The 23,015-nt window shown below is 43.2% G+C and overlaps 2 protein-coding genes across 8 annotated transcripts in view; one reads left to right on the top strand and one right to left on the bottom strand.

Annotated features, from left to right (window-relative positions):
* SCYL3 (SCY1 like pseudokinase 3) overlaps positions 1-14,309 on the top strand; it is a 43,955-nt gene extending 29,646 nt beyond the window's left edge. For all 3 annotated transcript variants that reach the window (XM_029935000.1, XM_029935001.1, XM_029934999.1), the window contains 3 exons: positions 9,813-9,984; positions 12,489-13,189; positions 13,689-14,309. In XM_029935000.1, coding sequence (XP_029790860.1) covers positions 9,813-9,984; positions 12,489-13,189; positions 13,689-13,748 — 933 coding nt within the window. In that variant the 3' untranslated portion in view covers positions 13,749-14,309. The remainder of the gene's footprint in view (positions 1-9,812; positions 9,985-12,488; positions 13,190-13,688) is intronic.
* C3H1orf112 (chromosome 3 C1orf112 homolog) overlaps positions 14,032-23,015 on the bottom strand; it is a 42,316-nt gene continuing 33,332 nt past the window's right edge. For 3 of the 5 annotated variants that reach the window (XM_029934993.1, XM_029934997.1, XM_029934998.1), the window contains 6 exons: positions 22,505-22,600; positions 20,739-20,852; positions 18,140-18,244; positions 17,408-17,488; positions 16,416-16,535; positions 14,032-14,634 (listed from right to left, as the gene is read on the bottom strand). In XM_029934993.1, the coding sequence (XP_029790853.1) occupies positions 14,407-14,634; positions 16,416-16,535; positions 17,408-17,488; positions 18,140-18,244; positions 20,739-20,852; positions 22,505-22,600 (744 nt within the window). In that variant the 3' untranslated portion in view covers positions 14,032-14,406. Of the gene's footprint in view, positions 14,714-16,415; positions 16,536-17,396; positions 17,504-18,139; positions 18,245-20,738; positions 20,853-22,504; positions 22,601-23,015 lie in introns of those variants that run through there. The other 2 variants (XM_029934994.1, XM_029934995.1) reach the window with 2 other exon arrangements.

The following is a 23,015-nucleotide window of genomic DNA, read 5'->3' as shown; positions in this document are numbered from 1 at the left end:
AGGAATGTTTTCCACTATGATTTGCTCACATAAACCTTCTACCCTTTTTCTCTCTGTTCATCTTCTGGGACTCCTATGATTCTGATGTTGTTCCTTTTTAATGAGTCACTGCATTCTCTAATTCTTAAACCGTGCTCTTTTGCCGTAGTCTCCATCTTTTTTTCTGCTTCATTTTTCTCCATAAGTTTACCCTCTATATCTCTGATCCACAGCCCTGCCCCCTCCATCCTTGCCACTGTGGCCTCCATTCGATAGCATTTTTATTTCATCCTGACTAGCTTTGACTTCTTTTATCTCTGCATAAAGAGATTCTAATCCATTTTCAACCCCAGACAGTATTCTTATTACTATGATTCTAACTTCTGGTTCAGACATCTTGCTTGTATCTGTGTTAAGTCCCTGGCTGTCATTTCTTCCTGTTCTTTCTTTAGGGGTGAATTCCTTCGTTTTGTCATTTTGAAGGAAGAAAGAGAATTAATAAAGTAAAAAAAATTAAAATGAAAAACACAAAAAATCAAATAAAGGATGCTAGATCCTAGGTGTGTTTTGGTCTGGGTGTTAAAAGAGCTTGGTAGATTACAGAAAAAAGGTAAAGATAAGAAAAGGAAAACGTTTGAAAATTTGGAAAAATGAATACAGTAAAAGAAAAGAAAATGAAATGATAAAATAGAATTTTAAAAATTTACAAAAAAAAAAGTATAGTAGAAGAAAATTTTAAAAATCTTTTTAATAAGAATGGAAAATAAAAATAAATATTTTCTCTTTATTCAAGAAAAGAAAAAAAATGGAATAGATGAATCAGCAAACAGACTGAAACACAATTAAAATTACATTGGTTTCCCCTAGAAGCACTTTATAGTGTATAAACTAACCCGGTAGAGACTTGGGGTCCTCAAGAGCGAGGTTGGGCAGGGCTTGGCATAACTGCTCCGTCCTCCGCTAGAGGGCACTGCTTAGCTTACTGGGGTGGGTGGTTGTGGTGCGCGTAGGCGTGTTTGCACATATGCAGGAGGGTTGAAAATGGTGTCACCCAGCTACCCAATCTCAAGTATCAGAACTCTGTGCTCTCCCCGACCAGCCATCACACATCCCTCCTTTGTCTTCGGCTTCTGTCCACTCCCCGCTTTTACACTGGCTGTGGCCAAGCCATCAGGCTACCAGGTGGCACCTCCCTCTGGAGTTTTATCTGAGATGAGACTGTGTTTCCCAACCCCTCACTTCTGGGACTGCGGCTTCGATCCATTCTGACCCTCTGGGGGAAGGTCTTACCAAGCCATGGCCAAGTGTCCGCCCACCCCCAGGAAAATTCGCAAGACCGTGCTGCTGCTGATGCCCAGAGACCACCCCAGAAAAAGTTCACAGGATCGTGTAGCAGCGGCAGTTCAGGGATTATGGAAAAATCACAACACATGTCTGGCACCAGACTTCCCCCTTAATGGCCTTGTTCCAGCACCAGCGAATGTGGTGGTTCTCCGTAGTCTGCCCTGACCTTTGCCTCTGGGGAGGCCGCACAGCCTCTGTCTCATGTCCTCCCGGCAGGAGAACCCCGTGTCCTCACGTGGCCCAGGACCCCTCAGACCTCGCGCTCTGCTCCTAGGGATTCACCCTTCCCGCCAGGGCAGCGCCAGGTATGAACTGCGGAGTTCCAGACCCTGCACTCCCTCTGTTCATAGAGTCTTAATGGAATTTAAACCCTTTCCTTCCTCCTTTCTCCCTTTTCTTGTTCAGTCCCTTGCATACTCTTCCTTTTCTCTCCAGCTGCTTTCAGTGGGCTGGGGGGATACTTTCCCATACTGCCCATCCCAACTCCGTCCTCTCTCCACAAGCAAAACCGCTCCCTGCCTCCGCACCTTCTCTCACCCCACTTCACCCTCTGTGCCACGTACCTGCCGAGTTCTGTGGTTTGGGTTGTACAGATTGTTGTGTTAATCCTCAGACCAGTTTTCTAGGTGTACAAGATGGTTTACTGTTGGTCTGGTTGCATTTCAGGGACGAGAGAAGCAAAAACACTTCCATGCTGGTCCACCATCCTGGCCCCTCCTCTCAGTATGAGTTTTTAAAAGATTGTGTCAGGCATGTGGTATTTTTCAAGTAATTTGTTTTCCTAGAGATTAATTTATCTACAAATTATTTTTAAGGCCTGGTTTTATGTCAGGTCTTGAGAATAGATCCTGGGGCCGTAGGGGTGCATAACACACCTTGCCTTCAGAGAGCTGGTAGGTGGGAAAGATAGGTGTTTGTTCTATTACTGTGCAACCACCCTAAAACTTAGTGCCTTATTTAACACGTTTTTTATTAAAAATTTTTTAAGGTTTATTTTTGAGAGAGAGAGCATGAGCAGGGGAACGGCAGAGAGAGGGAGACACAGAATACGAAGCAGGTTCTAGGCTCTGAGCTGTCAGCACAGAGCCCGACATGGGGCTGGAACTCACAGACCAAAGATTGTGACCTGAGCTGAAGTCGGATACTTAACAGACTGAGCCACCCATGTGCCCCAAACGTCATTTTTTTCTCAGAATTCTTTGGATTGACTGGGCTCAGTTTGGGAATTCTGTTGCTCCACATGCTGTCAGGTGATGAGCAGTCCCCTGCCCCCACACAGAACGGTTCCTTGGCACCTTGGCGGGGCTGGCCGGGCTTAGCTGGGTTGTCAAGGCAGCGGGGCCTCTCTCTCCGTGTGGTCTTGGGATGTCTCGGGCCTCCATTCCCCTTCATCCCATCTTCAGCAGGGGAGGTGGACTCTTCACACGGCTGCCCGGGGGCTACCGGAAGTGCCAGAGCAGCCTTCTGGAGGCATAGGGTAGGAATGGACGGCGTCACTTCTGTTACGTTCTCCTGGTCCGTGTGAGTCATTGAACTCTGCTGAGGCTCGTTAAGTGTGGGGGTCGCACAGGGCGTGGATCCTGGGGGACCACGGGGGCTGGGTGGCTTTAGGGCCAAGTGAGCACAACAGAGCCCTTTGTGTTTACATTTGCAGCAGTAATTGTTACCCTCATGTACTTGTCTCTGAACGTGTAGACGAGGGACGAAGCATTTTCCCTCTGAGAGGAGTCCTCCTACGTCTCAGAATTGGCCGTGAGCTGAGGTCAAAGAATGAATAGTGTGTGAAAGACCATGATGCCTCTCAGTGGGGCTCCTTCCTCTCTAGGGGAATAACTTGGCCAATTTTATGTGCTACAGAGTTCACTTTGGGGGCAGTGTGGAAGATGGACAGTGGGAAGGGAGATGATGTAGGGAGGCTGTTAGACTAGTCCAGCTCAGAGAAGGCAATGTCTGGGGGGCATGTGGTGGCAGTGGTTGTGGGAGAGGGACATATAAAGGGTAGAAGGGGAGGACAGCTGCTTACGAGAGAGGAGAAGCTTGAGGAGGACTTGGGTTTGTGGCTTGGGTGGTTGTTATTGGACTGTTTCCCTAGTTGATGGAATTCTCATCATTTGTGCAGGAAGCATGTTATTTGTACAGCTTTGTTCCAACAACATGCCTGATTTGTTAGCTTTGGACCTGAAAATCACCTTAGTCTTGTTGGAAATCTTGATCTTAGATAAATGAGGACACTAGAGCAGAAAAATGTAAAGACTGGTCGAGTCACCTTGAGAATTCCTAGAGAAGCCGGGACCAGAACCCAGGATTCCTGGTACCCACGATGCGCTGCTTGCCCCCACCGAGCAGGCCTGCCCCTGGTGCAGAGGTCCCACATTCCTTCTTCCTCTTACATGTCTTTGCCAGTTCAGAGCAGAGCTTCTCCTGAGATCTGCCTGTGACTGTCTTAAATAACTGAAACCCACTTAAATGAGCTAAAGTAAAAAAAAAAAGACTTTTACAAAAGGCTGTCAGAACTACTTTATGCAGAAATTAAATGCAGCTCAGCTGAATCAGTCCTTTCCTTTCTCTTTGCATCTTGTCCCACTTTTGACCCTGAAGATCAGTTTTCATTGTTTGATGTACACATGGCCAAACATGGTTGTCTGCATAGCTTCCAAGTTCATTGTCCTCATTTTAGCACCCACAGAGGTAACCAGGTTTTCTCCATTCCGGTTATTGCTGGAAAAGGATCATAATTGGCTCAGTTGGGGGCGGTGTGAGCACCAGCTAGAAAGATAGTTTGCAAAGCCCTATCCTTGTGTGCGTGCAAAGCTGGGGAGCGGACAGGGCTGGGATCGTGAGCATCCGGGGCCCAGGCGAGTGGTGCCCCGCGTGTGCCACAGGACGCTGCCAGCCCGTGACCGAGGCTCTGGTTCTGCCGTGACATGAGTGCACGTGGGGAGAATTAACACTGAAAATGTTTTAATTCAGATATAATTGACACGTAACATTATATTAGTTCCTGGTGTACGGCGTGATGATTCAGTGTTTGCATGTATTGTGAAATGATTGCCACAGTAAGTCTTGTTACTACCTGTTACCATGCATAGTTCACAAAATTCTTTTTCCTTGTGATGAGAACTTTTAATACTTACGTTCTTAGCAACTTTATGCAAGACAGTATTACTAGCTACAATCACCATGCTGTCTATTATATCCTCGCGACATGCTTATTTTATGACTGGAAATTTGTATCTTTTGACCCCTTTAACCATTTTTCCCCTTCCTCTGGTGCCACCAGACTGTTCTTTGAGCTTGCTTTTGTTGTTATTGTTGCAGTTTTAAAGACTTAGAGTTATTTTTTAAGTAATCGCCACACCCAACATGTAGGTGGAACCTACAACCTCAAGATAAAGAGTCACTTGCTCCACTGACTGAGCCAGCCAGGTACCCCTTTTAGAGGTTTTGGGGTTTTTTTGTTTTTTACATAAGCCTCTCCACCCAGTGTGGGACTTGAACTCATGACCTCGAGATCAAGAGTCGCATGCTCTACCCATTTGAGCTAGCCAGGTGCCCCTGTTTTTATTTTGTTTTTTGTTTTTTTAGATTCACATATAAGTAAGATCATATAGTATTTGTGTCTCTCTGACTTATTTCACTTAACATAATGCCCTCAAAGTCCATCCGTGTTGCTGTAGATGGCTGAGTAGTCCAGTGTGTATATACACTACATCTTTCTTACCATTTGTCTATTGATGGACACTTAGGTTGCTTCCATATCTTGGCTGTTGTAAATAATCTTGCAGTAAACGTAGGTAGGTATATATCCTTTCAAATGTTTTCATTTTCTTTGGGTAACTATCCAGTAGTGGGATTATTGGATCATGTAGTATTTCTGTTTTTAATTTTTTGAGGAGCTTCCATACAGTTTTCCACCGTAGCTGCACCAGTTCGCGTTCTCACAAGTGTTGCATGAGGGTCCCTTTGGCATTATTTCTTGCCTTGTTATTTCTTGTCTGATTTTAATCACTCTAACAGATGTAAGGTGGTATCTCATTGTGGTTTTATTTGCATTGTGTGGCTTTATTTCTGGGCCCTTGATTCTGTTCTACTGATGTATGTGTCTGGTTTTATGCAAATACTATACTGTCCTGATTGCTGCCCTTTTGTGTAATATACTTTGAAATCACAGAGTGAGCTATCTCCAGCTTTGTTCTTGTCAAGATCACTTTGGCCGTTCGAGGTCTTTGTGGTTCCATAGAAATCTTAGGATTATTTCATCTAGGTTTGTAAAAATGTTATTGGTATTTTGATGAGGATTGCACTGAATCTGTAGATTGCTTTGGGTAGTATGGGCATTTTAACAGTATTGTTCCTTCTAATCCATGAGCACAGAATATCTTTCCATTTATTTGTGTCTTCAGTTTCTTTCATTAAATACTTATAATTTTCAGGGGACAGGTCTTCTACATCCTTAGTTAAATTTATTCCTAGATATATTTTTCTTTTTGATGAAACCGTAAATGGGATTGTTTTCTTAATTTATCTTTCTGATAGTTTGTTATTAGTGTATGGAAATGTAACAGATTTTTGCATATTAGTTTTGTACGCTGCAACTTTACTGAATTTGTTTATTCCAGCAGTTTTTTTGATGGTGCCTTTAGAGTTTGACTATATATGTATATGTGTTGTCATGTATATATGTCAGTTACAAATAGTGACTTTTACTGCTTCTTTTGTGATTTGGATGCCTTTCTTTTCTTTTTTCTTGCCAAACTGTCATGGCTAGGACTTTTGGTACTTTGTGAATAAAAATGGTGACAGTGGGCATCTTTGTGTCTCTGGGAAGCTTTCAGCTTTTCCCTGTTGAGTATGATTATTCGGTGTGGACTTGTCGTTTTGGGCCTTTATTACGCGGAGTATTTTCCCTCTGTAGCCACTTTGTTGAGAGTGTTTATCATAAATGTATGTTAGATTTTGCCAAACATTTTGCTTTTACTGCATCTTAATGAGATGTACTTTGTTAATGTGCTTATACTGATTTGCAAAAGTTGGACCATCCATACATCTCTGGAATAAATCTCACTTGATCCTGATGTATGATCCTTTTAATGTATTGCTGAATTCACTTTGCTGATACTTTTTGAAGACTTTTGCAGCAGTGATTATCATGGATATTGACTTGTAATTTTCTTAATAGTGTCTTGTCTGGTTTTGATAATGGGTAATGCTGGCCTTATAAAAGGAGTTCTCTCCTCTTCAATTTCTGGAGCAGTTTGAGGATTGGTATTGATTCTTTGAATGTCTAGTGTGATTCACTAGTGAAACCATCTGTTCCCGGACTTGATTGTTGAGAGTCCGTAGGTTATTCTGCCTCCTTACTAGTTGCCAGCCAGTTCAGATTTTGTCCCTTTATGATTCAGTCTTAGTAGGTTGTATGTTTCTAGGAACAGATCCATTTCTTCTAATTGGTCTAATTTGTTGGCATATAGTTGTTCAGAGTAGTGTCTTATAATCCTTTGTATTTCTGTGGTATCAATTGTAATATATATCTCTTTGATTTCTGATTTTGAGTCCTCCTTTTTACTTGATGTGTCTAGTTAAAAGTTTGTCAATATTGTTTACCTTTTCAAAGAACCAGCTCTTAGTTTTGTTTTTTTCTGTTGTCTTTTTAGTTTCTATTTTATTTATTTCTTTATTCTTTTTTTAGTTCTTTGAGTTATAAAGTAAATGTTTGTGGGTTTTTAGTTTACTTCCTGAGGTAGGCATTTATCATAGTGAATTCCCGTCTTAAAACTGCTTTTGCTGCATCCCACATATTTTAGTATGCTGTTTTTCCATTTTCATTTATCTCATAAAGTTTATTTTCTCCTTTGATTTCTTCTTTTTGACTTCATTGGTTGTTCAGTAGCATGTTGTTTAATTTCTATGTATTTATGATTTTTCCAGTTTTCTTCTTGTAATTGATTTCTAGTTTTATATCATTGTGGCTGGGAAAGATCCTTAATATGATTTCAGTCTTCTTAAATTTTTTGAGACATTATCTATCCTGGAAAATGTTCCATGTCCTCTCGAAATAAGTCTGTTCTGGTTTTGGATGGGATGCTCTGTATATATCTGTTAGGCCCACCCGGCTACTGTGCATTTCCTTGTTGATTTTATGTCTGACTTACTCATTAATGTAGGCGGGGTGTTCAAGTCACCTACAATTACTGTTACTGTCAATTTCTCTATGATTATTAATATTTGCCTTATGTATTTAGGTGCTCCTATGTTGGGTGCATAGATACTTACAATTGTTATATCGTCCTGTTGGATTTATCATTGCAAAGTGCCCTTCTTTGTCTTCTACTCTGTCTTTGTTTCAAAGTCTATTTTGTCTGACATAAAATATTGCTACCTCGTTCTTTCTTTCACCTCCGTTTGCATGCAATATCTTTTTTGGTTCCTTCAATTTCAGTTCGTATGTGGCTCTGGGTCTGAGGGAGTCTCTTGTAGGCAGCAAATGGATGGCTCTCATTTTTTTATCCATTCAGTCATCCTGCACCATTTATTGGAGCATTTTATCCGTTTGCATTTAAAGTAATTATTGATAGGTATGTACTTACTGCCATTTTCAAAATTGTTTTTGGTTATTTTTGTAGTTCTCAGTTCCTTCTCTTGTTCTCTTTTGTTGTGGTGTGATAGTTTTCTTTAGTGTTATATTTGGATTCCTTTCTCTTATTTTTTTATGTATCACAGGTATTTGTGATTTGTGGTTACCACTAGGTTTATATATAAAATCTTAAGTGTATAGCAGTCTATATTGATGGTCACTTCAGTGCATTTTCAGAAAGCTTTTGAACTTAATTTTTATTCCCCCCCAAACTCTTTTTTGTGTATGAGGTCATATTTTACATCTGTGTGTGTGTGTGTGTGTGTGTGTATTCCTTGGCTGATTTTTGTGGATAGAGTTGATTGTACTACTTTTGTGTTTTAACCTCCATATTGTCTCTCTAAATGATTAGTCTACTGCTTTTACTATATGTTGCTTTAACCTGTAAAATTTTTTCCCTTCATAATATTCTTACTCCTGATTATGTCTTTCTCTTTCCACTCAAAGAATTCCTTTTAATATGGTTTAGGGGCGCCTGGGTGGCTCAGTCAGTTAAGTGTCCAACTTTGGCTCAGGTGTGTGCTGACAGCTCAGAGCCTGGAGCCCGCTTCCGATTCTGTGTCTCGCTCTCTGTCTCTGTCTCTCAAAAAAGTAAAATAATAAAGACATAAAAAAAAAAAAAAAGACTGGTATGGTAGTGATGTACTCCTTTAACTCTTGTCTGGGAAACTCACTCTCTCTCCTTCTGCTCTGAAAGATAACCTTGTAGGGGAGATCGTTCTTGCCAAAGATTTTTTCCTTTTAGCCCTTTGCAGCCTGCAAAGTTTCTCCTGAGATCAGCTGCCAGCCTTATGGGATTTTATTTGTATGTATGTAACTTTACTTTTGCTGCTTTTAAAATTCTCTTGATCATTAATTTTTGCCATTTTAATTATTAGGTCTTGATGTGAACCTCCTGGGGTTAATCCTGTTAGGGGCCCCCTTTGCTCAAGTTTGGACCTAGATGTCTATTTTCTTACCCAGATTAGGGATGTCTTCAGCTATTTACTTCTTCAGATAAGTTTTCTGCTTGCTTTTCTCCCCTCTTTCTGGGATCGCTCTGATGTCAGAGTCATTATGCTTGATGATGTCACTGAATTCCTCTAACTTACTCTCATTTAAAATTTTTTTCTTTTTGCTGTTCAGTTTGAGTTCTTTCCATAATATTGTCTTCCGGATCACTGATCCATTCTTCTGCCTCCACTAACAGCTGTTAATTCCCTCTTGTGTATTTTTCTTTCATTATTGAATTCTTCATCTCTGACTGGTTCTTTTTTTATATTTTCTACCTCTTTGCTGAAATTCTGAGTTCATCCTCGTTGTCGGTGAGTAGGGCCAGTGGTTAGTCTAGATGTCTGCCACAGTTAGGGGCTCTTGTCACTCAGTGTCTTTTGATTGAAGTATTGAGGTTCTCCCAAGAATTTGGAAAATCCTCTACAGCAGTACTACCTGAACACCCCATCTTGGCTGATCTGACACTAAGCAGGGTCTGGCCTGGTTGGTCTTTTCTGGAGGGCCTCCTGGGAATACTGGGTGCTGTCGGCTTACAAGAGTGGAGGTCTCCAGAGCACTCGGCTGCCTTTGGTCCTAGGGCGGGAGCTGACAGGCATCATGAACAAGTCTGGAACCTTTGAAGCAATTTAACACAATAATTTTATGTTATTTCCAATATATTTATGTTTGGTTTTATTGTGTTTTTAACAATGTATCCGTCTGTGACGGGGAGAAGAAACTCTTGAGAGCTGCTGACTTAGAACATGTATGTGAGAAATGAAGTCACCGCAACGAACACAGTCTGATTGCAGCCCAGCCGCTTGGTCATGGGGAAAAGACGGGCAGGGTAGTTGTGAACACTTGTTACCTGATTGGCTCCTAGGTGTTACTGGGCCTGCGAGATACCAGCGATTCCATTGTGGCCATTACTCTTCATAGCCTAGCCGTGCTGGTGTCGTTACTTGGACCAGAGGTGGTTGTGGGAGGTGAAAGAACCAAGATCTTCAAACGCACTGCCCCAAGTTTTACGAAAATGGTGGACCTTTCCCCTGAAGGTATGAATGATTAAAAGGTATAGCTTTTTATTTTATTATTGTTTTAATGAGATTATTTTACATTATATGAATAGTGCAGGTGGGTTGTCCTCAAGTCATTTGGTACAAACAACTAAAGACAGTGTAATTTACCTCTCCCAATTCCTTCTGGTGTACAAGGTAATCAGTTTTAATAGTTTAGTGCGAATCTTTTCTTCCCTTTTGTTAGAAGTTTTGACAGGTCCTACTTTTGGTGCTAATGAAATCACTGTCGGTCAGGAGCTTGAAGAGGGTGACGATGAAGCTGCTCCCTTTGTGAGCAGGATATGTCATACTACATCGAGTGAGTGTAGTCTGTGTGTGTGGTACCAGTGTGTGTGTGTGTGTGTGTGTTTTAGCAGACTAAACAGTAAATGAGAGATTTACTTTACTTACATTTCATACCAGAGGCATTGGTATGTGGGGGAGGGGGGTACACGCGGTTTTGAGATAAGGCTGCGGGCATCAGTCTCTGAGGGCAGCTTTGTTGCATGCTGAGTTAGCAAGAATCCCCACTCAAGTCTGCTTTATTAGATGCAGTTTTCCTGCTTCTGGACATTTTATATACTGCTGACGTATAATCTTAGTAAGAAACCAAAAAGGCACCAAAACAGAAGTTACAGTTGAATTTTTATTAAAATAGATTTTTCTGAAGACTAAGGTCAAGGTCTAATCCCAGTGACTTCCCAGATTAGTTAAGCTCTTCATCCAAGATGGCTGCTGAGCCCTGGCGGCAGCCTGCATTTCTTTTCCATTTTTTTGATGCATCTCAAGTTTATAGGTAGGAGTGCACCTTCTTCTGAAAGACATGGGGGAATGCTGGGGAGGGGCAAGTACACAGGAGGGTGCCCTTGGACTTTTTTTTCCTCCTTCTGTGCCTTTGCAGTTTACCTATATGGTCAGACTTAAGAATATGGGATAATAGTGAGGCTTAAGAAAAGGGAAGAGAATGGGAGAAGGGGCCATTGATTAAGAAACACCGGTAGGCCCTCGCAGGGAGGATGGCAGCAGAAGCAAGAAGGTGCTGGGCGTGTAGAGGCCAGACCCTGCTGGGTTGGGTGGGCCTCACTGTGAGGACTTAGCCCAGGCCCTTCCAAGAAGAGGAAGTATTAAGCCAAAAATTTTGCCAAAATCCTTTTCACCAGTGTCCACTGTGGAGTATGAACTTCCAGGTAAACCGTTAGTCTTTTTCTCGAAACAATTTTTCCCAGTTGAAAGTTAAATGTCTATAGCATAAAATTTACCAATTTTAACTGTACAGTTTTGTAGCATTAAGTACATTCACGTTGGTGTGCTTGTACTCTTAGACTTTTATTCTTAGAAATAGAATCAACTGTGGTTTTGTAATTAGGTATCCTAAAGGTTCTGTCTTATCCAGCTTCTCAGCCAGAGCCTGAATCCCTGTGAGTCCCTTACCACCACACAGACCCTCAGCCCGCCCGTCCACACCCGGACAGGCCGTCCATCCGTAACAGGTGTTTCTTCAGATATGTGAAGATGCCCTCTCCCTGCAACTTCTCTTTTATCTGTGTTAAATGTATCCATTTCCCTTAACTGTTGCTCACCTACCCTGTTAGAACAAGAAGCAATGTCTTATCCCTTTTATTTGGGGGTGTTTTTATAGATCTTCAGATTGCCCCACACACGTCATGTGTAGCGAGTAGAGTCAGATGTGCCACTCTTAGAGAACCCCTTCTCTGGCACGTTCCCTAAATGTTTCTTTTCTGGCAGCATGCCCAGCAGCAGGAAGCACGGACAGAGGGATTGCTACAGTACTCTTTTTACAGACAGGGAGAAATACTCATTTGTTTAGTCTTTCCACTGGATGAATGTTTTCCTGAGTATTAAGTTTTAAATTCTGAAAATTAAAGGCACTTTGGGAATATTGAGGCTGATTTTTCACTTAGGACTTTGTACTCAGCTGGGGTCTCATTTGCTTTCCCTGGACTACAGGGTACATACCATTTCTTTGTGCCTATGAGGAGAGCTGGCTGACAGACCTCAGCGCAGCATTTTCCAGATAGTATTGGGGGGGGGCAGTTTTGTCAGATGGCAGGAGGTTTGCCGTGAGAGAGTCGTGTGGTTAAGTGTGGGGAAGTGTCAGGAGCGGCATGCAGCCACCCTGCACCAGACTCCGCGGCCTTGCCCACATTTAAGGAAGTCCGTTTAAAATGGGAGGATGTCCGGGTGAGCACACGACACGTTAGGGGTGATGCTGCAGGGCTTAGAGCATTTCTCCATTTGTTTACAGACACTTGGGAAAGGACAGACGCTCTAGTTGCTGCTTGGTGTGCGGCCCTCAAAGTTCAGCCTTGGTGTTTGAGTAACTTACGTCTTTGTCATGTTCTGCGGATTCTCTCTTCTGTAGCTACAGTTTAGCAACCTGGATATTTCTAAGAAATGAGAGCCATATTTAGTGTGTGTTCCTGGATATACTGCTTGATCTTAACATTTTAGGAAGATAATTTTTGTACATATCCCTGCAGGTGATCAATATTCTCAGCCTATTAAATTTCCCATGAATGGACTCTCAGATGTGAAAAGTAGTACCTCAGGAGATAGTGAAAACTTCCCATCAAGTTCTAAAAGGTCTGAGGAGTGGCCTGACTGGAGCGAGCCCGAGGAGCCCGAAGACAGAGCTGTCCACATACAGACTTGTCCCGCAGAACCCCGCGACGCCTCCCCGTCCCCGCTCCCTAACTTGAACGCGGAGGCAGTGGCATGGGAGAACTTTGAGCCCAGCAGCTTAGATACTGAAACAGACGCAGGAGGAGGAGTCCCCGCGGTGAGACCTGGGACCTCAGGGGGACAGGAGGCCACTCCTGCCTTGTTTTCACTCACTGAAGAAGAGTCCAAGCCTTTAAAAGCCTGCCTGCACCAGAAGACCGGTCTGGAACCAGGCAGAGATGCCCCAGACCAAACCAAGCCACCAAAAGTGTCACAAGAAAGACGCCTTAAGGCTCCATCAGAACTGGGTTTAGGAGAGGAGTTCACCATTCAAGTAAAAAAGAAGCCGGTGCAAGACCCAGAGTTGGACTGGTTTGCGGATATGGTCCCAGAAATTAAGCCTTCAGCTGCTATTCTCATTTTGCCGGAACTGAGGACAGACATGATGGTCTCCAGCAAGGATGACGTCTCACCAGTGATGCAGTTTTCCTCAAAATTCGCTGCAGCAGAACTTCCCGAGGTGAGGATGAGTAAATCGTGCTGCTAGTGTTAAGGATGCCCTTGTGTGTACGGGTTGCCTGGTCTCACTTGTAACGAGCCTGCGGTTTCCCCAGTGCGGGAAGAGACTAACGCACACAGCCGCCCAACACGAGGATACGGTCAGTTCCCATACGTGCGCGCTTTCCTTCCCCAGAAGAACGTAGCCGTGCTTAGTGAGGTGTTTAATGGGCTGCTGGTTATTGGCAGGATAACCCATTTAGAGGGATTACGCCAAGAATAGGGTGTCATCAGACTGAGTTTGGATTGATATGGTCCTTGGGCAGTTATCTTCCAATGCTACGGTTTTGTAATTCTGGAACCAAAGTAACCCTCCTCCCGTCAGCTTCCTGTCACAGTAAGTAGGCGAGGTTAGCCCAAGGAAACCTATTCTGGCATCAAAAGGCAAGCATTAGGCTCCTTTAAACTCAGAAACGACTGGTTTCAGCAGGCTGCCCTTGGTTTGCTTTATCTTGCTGCAGGGAGAGTCCGAAGGCTGGGGAGACGAAGGGGAGCTGAGCTGGGAAGACCATAACTGGTGACAACGGGGGAAACCGTAGGGCAAAGGATTTCTTTAAAAAAAATCAAACGTATACCTCAAAAGTGGGCTCTGCAGACCAGAAAACCCAAAAGCCCGTTTTCCCCGTCCGTGGCAGCGGCAGCGGCCAGGCGGCGAGCAGGCTCCGCGCTGGTTGGAGGGGCCTGTGCGCGTCCGCCTGAGGCCAGTGTCTGTGAAGAGCAAGTCGCTGTGGAGAGGCTGAATTGACTGCTTTTTTCCAGGACAAGTCCAGAAGTAAAAAAAATAAATACGAAAATTCAAGCTGATTAGCTTAATTTTGTGCCATTTCTTTAACAGAAGAGTAAGCTTTATTATGAAATACAACTTTCTATAAAAGTTTTAGCTATACAGAATATAAATGATTTTAGACTGCTGAGGTTTCCTCAGGCAGCTTATTTGTTTGTTTACAGATGCACTAGCTGAGGGGCCCTGGGCCGTCCTGACTGTTCCACGTGTGTCACGTTGTACCAAAGTTCTTCATGAGAAATCTCCCCCTCGACCTGTTCTCTAACTGTCCAATAAAGACTATTTTCACTAGCTTCAACTTTACAGAAGTAGTTTTATGTGTTAGGAAACACACAGTCCCATCAACGCACCCGTTTACGAGCGACAGAGCAGGCTGACAAAGGGGACACCCAGTGCTACCCAGTGGGAGGGGTTCCAGCGCGCTCCGAGCCGCCCGAGAGTGCGTGTCGTCTTAGCCTGTCCATCCGCTCCCGCAGCAGCTCCAGTCTCCCTGGGAGCCACTCGGGGGCAGGCGACTTCTGGAGGAGTCGTTCCACGGCCGCCAAGGCCCCTGACGCCGCCTGCAGGGCCGACGCGCACTCTTCTTCCGCAGGGAGCTCTCGGCACGCTCTTTTTGCGCAAGGCTGGCAAATGCGAAAAACCCGGGATGAGTAATGCCGTGACCCCCGTCGCAAAGATAACGTTCTTCCTGGAGTTCTACAGCTGTGAAGTTTTATGTGCAAACTTCATTGAGTCATTGGTTCACAAGGGGAGGACAGAACCACCACCCCTGCAATTATCTAGAGAAATATGGGAAGGCTTCCTGGCTCATCCCACTAACATCAGGGCCCAAGGAAACAAATGCCTGCCTGGTCCAGTAATTTCCAGTGCATATCTTTGGAGATACCGTGCAATCTGTCCTGCCCAAAAAGCCTCAAGTATGGACTTTCTAAATGGTACCAGTTTAGTTTTTACCGCTACGTTTATCAATGAGGAGAGCTGTGGTCTTTCAGAAGCTTTTAGAGCCAACTCAAGAAACTGTCAGGCTTTTAGCATCACCGCACTGGGGCAGGGACTGCGCCCAAGACCTTTTATAATCACAGCCTACCTAGGAAAGTCATAACAATTCTTATTTTCTTAGGTTTTTTTATAGTTTTAATTATTTTGAGAGACAGAGAGAACACACACATGCAGGGGAAGGACAGAGAGATGGGATCCCAAGCAGGTTCTGTAAGTCAGTCTGGAGCCCAACGTGGGGCTTGAACTCACAAACCAGGAGGTCGTGACCTGAGCAGAAATCAAGAGTCAGACACTCAGCTGAGCCACCCAAGTGCCCTATGGTGTTAATACATTCTTGAGGGCTTATTTACACCAATATGTAACTTTTTGGCCTGAAATCTGTGAAATCTGTAAAAGTCTTTCTTGAAAACAAGTTATTAAGAAACTTGTTTCTTTTTATAAAAGTTATAACTAAACTCAACAGAATGCTCTTCATATGGATTGCAGTTCTATATACATGTGTATATCAGTGCTCAAAACAATACTTTGAATATCCTTAGTGCTATCAGATTTCTGCCTTTTAAGAGGTTTATGTGATTTCTAGACACTGCCAAGAATCACCAGGCTGGATTGATGAATTAGGCAATGGGTCGGCCTAAGCATTTTGGAAGGTGAGTTCCTTGGTTTTCTGTGGTTCAGAAACTACTACATTTGTCACTTAACTGATACAAATACAGAACTTTCCCCAAAGTTAACTATAAACAATTGAAAGTCCTATTGAAAGAGTAGGGACAGTATGATGTTTAAAACTTATTTGGAGGGGCACCTGGTGACTCAGTTGGTTATCCATCCAACTCTTGGTTTCAGCTCTGGTCATGATCTTGAGGTTCATGGGTTCAAACCTCACATCAGGCTCTGTGCTGACACTGAAAAGTCTGCCGTTCCCTTGCTTGTATGATCTCTCTCCTCTCTCAAAATAACTTAAAAAAAAAAAAGAAAAACTTGTTTGTTGTTTTTGTGTAGTCCTACCTCTGTTCTATGTATTGATAACCTTTCAAGAAGAAATATGATTTTTAAAAAACAGAATTTTACATTTCTAGATCTATTTGATTATATTAAATTCTTTTTATTTTTGAGAGAGGGAGAGGAGCATGCGAGCGGAGGAGGGGCAGAGAGAGAGGGAGACACAGGATCTGAAGCGCAGGCCCCAGGCTCCGAGCTGTCAGCACAGTCCATGCGAGGCTCAAACCCACGAACATGACTTGAGCCAAAGTTGGTCACCTAACTGACTAAGCCACCCCGGCACCCTGATTTGATTATATTTTGATATTCAATAGGAGGCCAGGAACCATCCTAGCTTTTTACTTTTATCAGTACGAAGGGCAGAATTTCTCTTAAAGCTCGACTCATACTATAAAGTCCATACCTGTAAAGATGACCACTTTGCATCTTCTACAGCAACGTTAGCAAAGCGTTCCCAGAAAATGCCTTTTTCCTGTTTCACACGTTCAATCCTGGCAGTCGTGGTTTCATCTGTAAACCCAGTCTGCCACAAATCGTGAAAACTCAAGTAAACACCACGCATTCTGACAGAAAATGGTGTGATATTCGGGAAATGAGAAGACTGTGTGTGTGTGTGTACGCCTGCACATGCGTGCAAGCACCCAGTATTACACTATTTGGGCTTAGCCTGTTAGGCAAGTTTTGGAAGCTGTACTCATCTGTAAATGTACCATCTTCGTGTAATTTGGATAAAATCACTCTCCACTGTCCTCCTTCCCTACAGAAAAGCTGAACCTTCATAGTACAGGGCGAGAAACTGGCAGAAGCGACATGTAGACTCACCCTCACCAGCTTGTGTGTCATGCGTGCGTGCATATAAACATTCACACAGCCCGGTTTAATAATGGGCATGGTATAAAAACAATCAGTAGCTGAGCATAATTCACGTTCTCTGGTCTTCTAAATCTGTTGTTTAACTGTTGTACTCGGTAGCCCTCAGGCCCTAGAACTGCCCCCACAGAAGCTGCAAGGGAAGCACGGACATGAGAGCCAAAATGACTCCACAACTGGGTTCTAACTATTAAAAACGTCACAGTTTGGAAAACAAGGTCTTTGCCGGTGCAGGAAAGCTGCGTAAAACTCTGTGCGTGAGCGGCAAGCACGGCCTCTCAGGCAGCTCTCCACGCGAGCCCAGGGCCCCTCAAGTCCTCTCACTGGCGGAACTCGGCGCCCCCACACCGCCGCTGTGGACACAGCGGCTCCCCCTGGTCCGCGACCTGCCCCGTCTGGTTAACTTGTCACCTCTGCGCTGAGCACGATGAACAATTTACGAAGGCACTTAACTTGGTTACAGTCATACAATTTTAAAAATGACAATACATGTGATACCGCTATTTTGATCTACATAAATGATACCTTCTCCAAAAAGCATACAACTTTGGTCTTGACTTCTTCAGAACAGAGACACCGTGGAACTATCTCTTCATGATTTGTTCCCTAGTAAAAAAAAGACTGATAAACGAGAGCAATTTTAATATACATCAACAACGTGCAAAGACAAATACGTGAATTTTAAGAGCTACCTTAATCAAGAATACATTTTAAAGTAAAACTGTCAGGACACTCAGAAGGCCGTCAGCTCACAGTCCCTTCAGGGCGCCTCGGGACCATGCAGCGCTCTGCGAGCACAGCGCTGTGAGCGCGGTCACCTCTGCCTGGTCTCTGGGCCCCTTGTGAGCCCAGGCGTGACTGCACCGCGACAGGCAAGAGAGCCGTAGGCTCAGCTTCTCCATGGAGCCGAGCTCACGGGTCTGTGTGCGTCTCTTAACTCCTACGATAATTTGAGATGAAACGTGTTACTTCAAACTGAAAAATACTGTCTGGAAGACAAGATCTGAGTTCGCAGACCTGGTGTGAATGCTCGGTTCTGGTGGTTACTGCCCCTGACCTTAGGAAAGTCCCTTCATTTCTCTATGCTTCGTTTTAAGATCCTGCAAAATAGACTGTTAGCAGTGTCTCCTCCAGCAGAAAATTTTAGTGACTAAGATCAAAAGTAGCTCAATAAATGTTTCTGGAATGTTTTGGAATATCACAAATACTAAGCTGTTTTAACAAGAGATCACTGTGATAGGCTGGTCTTGTATTTACCTCAGCAAACTGAGTAAATGCCTCTAAGGTATGTTGTTCCAGCATCCAATTCCTGTCAGATAGCAGTGAGGCGAAAATAGAAGACAGGCTGGGTAGAATTTTGTCCTAGAGAGAGAACCAAATATTATTAAATAGAGGAAAATCTCAGTAGAGTACATGCACTGCTCTTTGAGAGAGAGCACGAGTGAGCAGGGAGGGAGAAGAGAGAAGCCCAAGAGGCTCCTCGCTGTCAGCATGGAGCCCGATGAACCGTGAGATCCACGAACTGTGAGATCATGACCTGAAGCCAAACTCAAGAGTCAGACGCTTAACCAACCGGGCCATCCAGGTGCTCAAACATTCATTATGCTTAATGTTACCAGGTTTCCATCATTCTGTCCCAGTGAGCACATATTAATCTGCACTGGGTCACGTCACTCCTTTGCTCAAATGCTTCCAAAAGCTTCTCATTTCCTTCAGAGTAAAGGTCAAAGTCCTTCCAATGGCCCGGAAAGCCCCCTACCTGTGTGTCTACTGGCTTCCCTCAACATATCAGACGTGCTCTCCAGAGGGATGAGGCTTCCTAGTTCTGTGTGCGGGGCGCTTCCCCCAGACACCGGCGTGGCTTGCTCTCTCGGCTTCGGGATCTCACTCAGAGCTCACCTGGGTGAGGATGCCACTGCCGATAACCCCGGTAAAACTGTGCCCCCACATACGCATTGTCTTCCCCATCCTTGCCTGCTTTCTCTCCAGAGCACCTACAATATTTCATACGCTACGTCTTTCCTTCTTAGTTGCCTTCCAACAGGCTAAGGGTGCATAGTTATTAGTTTGGTTCATTAACGAATCCCCAGTGATTAAAACAGCACCTGACAGACAGCAAATTTTTTCTTGAATAAAATCTCATCTCCTGGCTTTAAAGGTTCTTATATGCTAATGAATCCACCAAATTTTTCAGATCTTTGCTCTAGGGAATATATAATTTCTGCTAATAAATCATTTGTTCCACAGGGTCTGGGCCCATCAGGTCCATAGCTATGCATGAATGAAACAGTATTTCGGAATTTATTTTATGCTAAAAAGAAGATAGCTCAAATGCAAGGATCTTTGAATACTTTTTCCAGAGTTTAAAAGAAGCTGTCAACATCTACATTTCTCTCATGAAACATAACCTTGTATGATGGAAACAGTATGATATCAGTCACCTGTAAGCAGACAAGAGCCCTTTAGAAACTAGCCAGTTAAATTTAGTTCAAAGATGTTAATATCTATTGAGATAACATCCATCATATTTCTGCTCCAATTACATGACAAAGTTCTCATCAGTGAGTGAGCTTTTTATAACCTCTCCCGTGGAAGTGAAAAAGAAAAACGCCATCTATCTAGGTTAACCACAGTAGTAAGGCACTAAGGCAGGCAACAATCAGTTTAGGATGATCCGTTTTCGCTGTGGGCTGTGGATCTGGAAATTAAGTAGCGCACTGCCAGGCCCCTGCGGCACAGTTTATAAGTAAATGCCCGTTTGTCAGTTAAATATGCTTCACAACATTTTCAAAAAAAGTATCTTAAAAAACAAGTTCTTTTTCATGGATATAAAACCACGAGTATATACAGCTTTGGTAAATTACCCAATTTCCTCATTATATACTGTTCCCTAGAAGAACTGTCTTCCTTCCTCAGGGACATGGTGTGCTAAAGCCCAACTGGAATGAGACTCTCGGACTACTGCTGCCAACTCTAAATTATGTGTATTTCAAAATATATTTTTCTAAAAAAAAAAAAAAAAGAGTTCTATTTTGAGAGTCACCCTCTCTTCACAAAATACATTTCTCCCCCAACTTTCACTGTCAACAATCCACGAAATTTCATCTCGCGTTGGCGCCGGCATGAAGCTGATCCTGCTGCAGGGCCATGAGCGGTCCATTACGCGGATTAAGTACAACCGCGAGGGAGACCTCCTCTTCACGGTGGCCAAGGACCCTGTGAGCCGCGGCAGGGGGCAGGCCGGCAGGACCTTGCAGCTGGGGCCGAGAGGGGGCGGGTTCACTCTCACCGGGCAGTGGGTGGACAAGCCAGAGAGCGCCCCAGCCTGAGAAGTAGAGCGAGACCATCCCAGGAGTAGGTGGAGGAGAGCATTTTACCGGGAAAGAACGCAGTTGTTGGTAGAAGGAAGGAGTAGCACGGGGGGCGGGGGGGGCGGAGCAGGAGACCATTTTGGGAGGAGGACACAGATGGGAGTCAGCTCCTTCAGGGGACTGGGAAGAGACCACTCTGAGAAAGAACAAAACTATTCTTCCAGGGTAGGGGAAACACACCACTTCTAGAAAGGCCAAGCTGATTCTTGGGCTGTGAGGGACAACAGAGGACTTAATGGAAGTATCCCTGGTCCCATTTCAGTCGGTCCTTCTGGGCCCCATCCTGCGTTTCTTTCGCTGAGTGCAAACATCCCCTCACAGCACGGCCCTTTGAGGCACCTCCAAATGGGGGAGGGAAAAAAAAAAAAACCAATCCACAAAATTTCAGACAAATCAGAAACCTGAAGATTTTAGTAATTCTTACAGAGATTTTATTAACAAAAGAATTAAAGGAATTTGGGGAACAAAAGAATGAAGAGTATTACCTGGACAGCTTGAGGTATAAAACATTTTCCCAGAGAAGACACGAAATCCAGCACTGCCAAACAAACATGGTCAGGAGGCTCTAGTCTAAGCAGGGAGCTCTGCAAAGTTACTACCTAAAGTGACAAAGACCAAACAACAGTTATAAATGAAAACAAATATTTGTAGAGACCTAATGAGTAAGATTTTGATGGAAATGTAGGCGGGGAAACACAACAAAACCCAGAACAGCTGAACACTCTACAAAGCCTAAGCGTCACAAGTCGAATTTGAATAAAACAAATGACTCACCCAATTATTACATCCTACCAACTGCTGTAAAAAAAGAAAAAGAAAAAAAAAAAGGTATGTTCCTGAAAAACTATATACCAGTGCTCTCCTTTCAAATCCTTAAAAGGATTGTTCTGTATTTTGGATTCCAGTAAGGCAAGTTCATTAATTAAAGCAGGGATCGGCAAACTTTCTATGAAGGGCCAGGTTACCATATTTTAGGCTTTGTAGGTAATATGTTCCCTGCTGCATATTCTTTTTTTTACTTTTTAGTTTTTATTTTACAAACCTTTAAAAATGTAAAAATCATCCTTAGCTCTTATCCTATAAACAGGAGGGGAGAACCTCACCATGAAGCCATAGTTTGCCAACTCCTGTTTTAAAGGAACATAAGATAAAAGTCTCCTATAAACAAAGCAACACCTAAATGAACAAATCTACTTATGTTGAAATTTCAGAGCTTTAGTTATGTGGGTTTTTAAAGGTAGACACAATTCTACCAAAATTATCCCTATTTGATTTTTCAAAAGATTATTAGAACCCTTAGAATCCACAAAGTCTGAGTCCATGACTTTACTGTACTCTCATTCTCTGTAATTTCATTAATCCATGTTACACATATTATCATACTTTAAAACTACACCGAACTAGTATGTATTTGTTAACGCTCAGTTGTGCATGTGTACCACCACTAACCAGGCTACTAAAACACAGCGTTAGTAGTTCCGCTTTCTAGCATATACAGTCCTGTGAGAGGGTATTATTTCTTCCATCCTCCCCCTAAATAGAAATGATTAGTTTTACCTCATAACCATTTATTTCTTACATGCCTGTAAACTTAAGCCAACTCTTGAGTTAGGGGATCAGTTCTGTCCAGGATGGACTAATTCCAAAGCCCCTTTGGCTTTTCCTCTCTGCCACTGCATCAGCTTAGAAACTCCAAAAGCAGGCTATAACTAGGCAACATCAAAAGGATCCCCCCAACAGTGACCTCGTTCTGCCTGCCCCAGCCACGCAAGCTGGGGGCCAGAGAGAAAATTCAGTAGTCCTTTACTTCAAAATCATTTTTTTTAAAGAAACCATGAAGATTATCCTTAATTCCACGCCAGTTATATTCCACACTCCTGCAGCTGCTGAAATAACTTTGAACATGGTATGCCCATGCAGGGCTCACACATGAACTACGCCTCCTGGCCTCAGGGATGCTCTAGGGCAGTTAAAGTTTAGACTATTTGGTATCAGGGAGACAGGGAAGAACAGATACAGTCTGAATCAACAGCCCTGTATCCTAACCATGCTCTACTGGACAAGTGAAGGAAATGATGAGACCTCCCTAAGGTAAGCAAATCTGTGACATTTACGTTCAGTTCAACAGGAAAGGAGTAATAAGCAAACTGAGCAACAAATCACTAAAAAGGACTATTTCTAGAAAGCTATTTTAAGTCATACCGGTTCAATAATTTCCTCAGCAAAGTATCAGCTTGTTCACTCTTCTTACCTGACTTATCAGATGAGGATCTAGAACTTGAACTAAAAATCCCAACAGTGAAAATAAAAGGCTAAGTGTCTGCTGAACATAAGGTTGACCTGTTACCTTAAATAGAAAACACAAATTAATTATGGTGAAAATTTTCAATTACATGAAAATAGCTACCTTTTAATGAGCATTTATTACATACCAAGTAATATGCTTTATACTAGCTCACATATACCTTAAAACTCCATGAAGTAGCTCTTTTTACCCTCACTTTACTATACTAATAATTAAGAAAAAGGGGCAGAAAGGGTAAATAATTTGCTCAAGATCACATGACCAGGAAATTGAATTCAGATGGAGATCTAATTGCTTTTGTTTGCCACTGAAAAACTGCATATGCCTTAATGTTCTTAAAATTCCATTTCTCTTCTCTGTAACTGTTGTTTCTATCATGATATGGTAAGCTATATCACCAGGAGAGAGATCCTCAATGAATATTTACTGAATGATTTGTGAGGATCAGGGAAGAGCA

Source organism: Suricata suricatta, chromosome 3, assembly GCF_006229205.1.
Source record: "Suricata suricatta isolate VVHF042 chromosome 3, meerkat_22Aug2017_6uvM2_HiC, whole genome shotgun sequence".
Taxonomy (NCBI): Eukaryota; Metazoa; Chordata; class Mammalia; order Carnivora; family Herpestidae; genus Suricata; species Suricata suricatta.
This window is presented reverse-complemented; position numbering and strand designations above follow the sequence as displayed.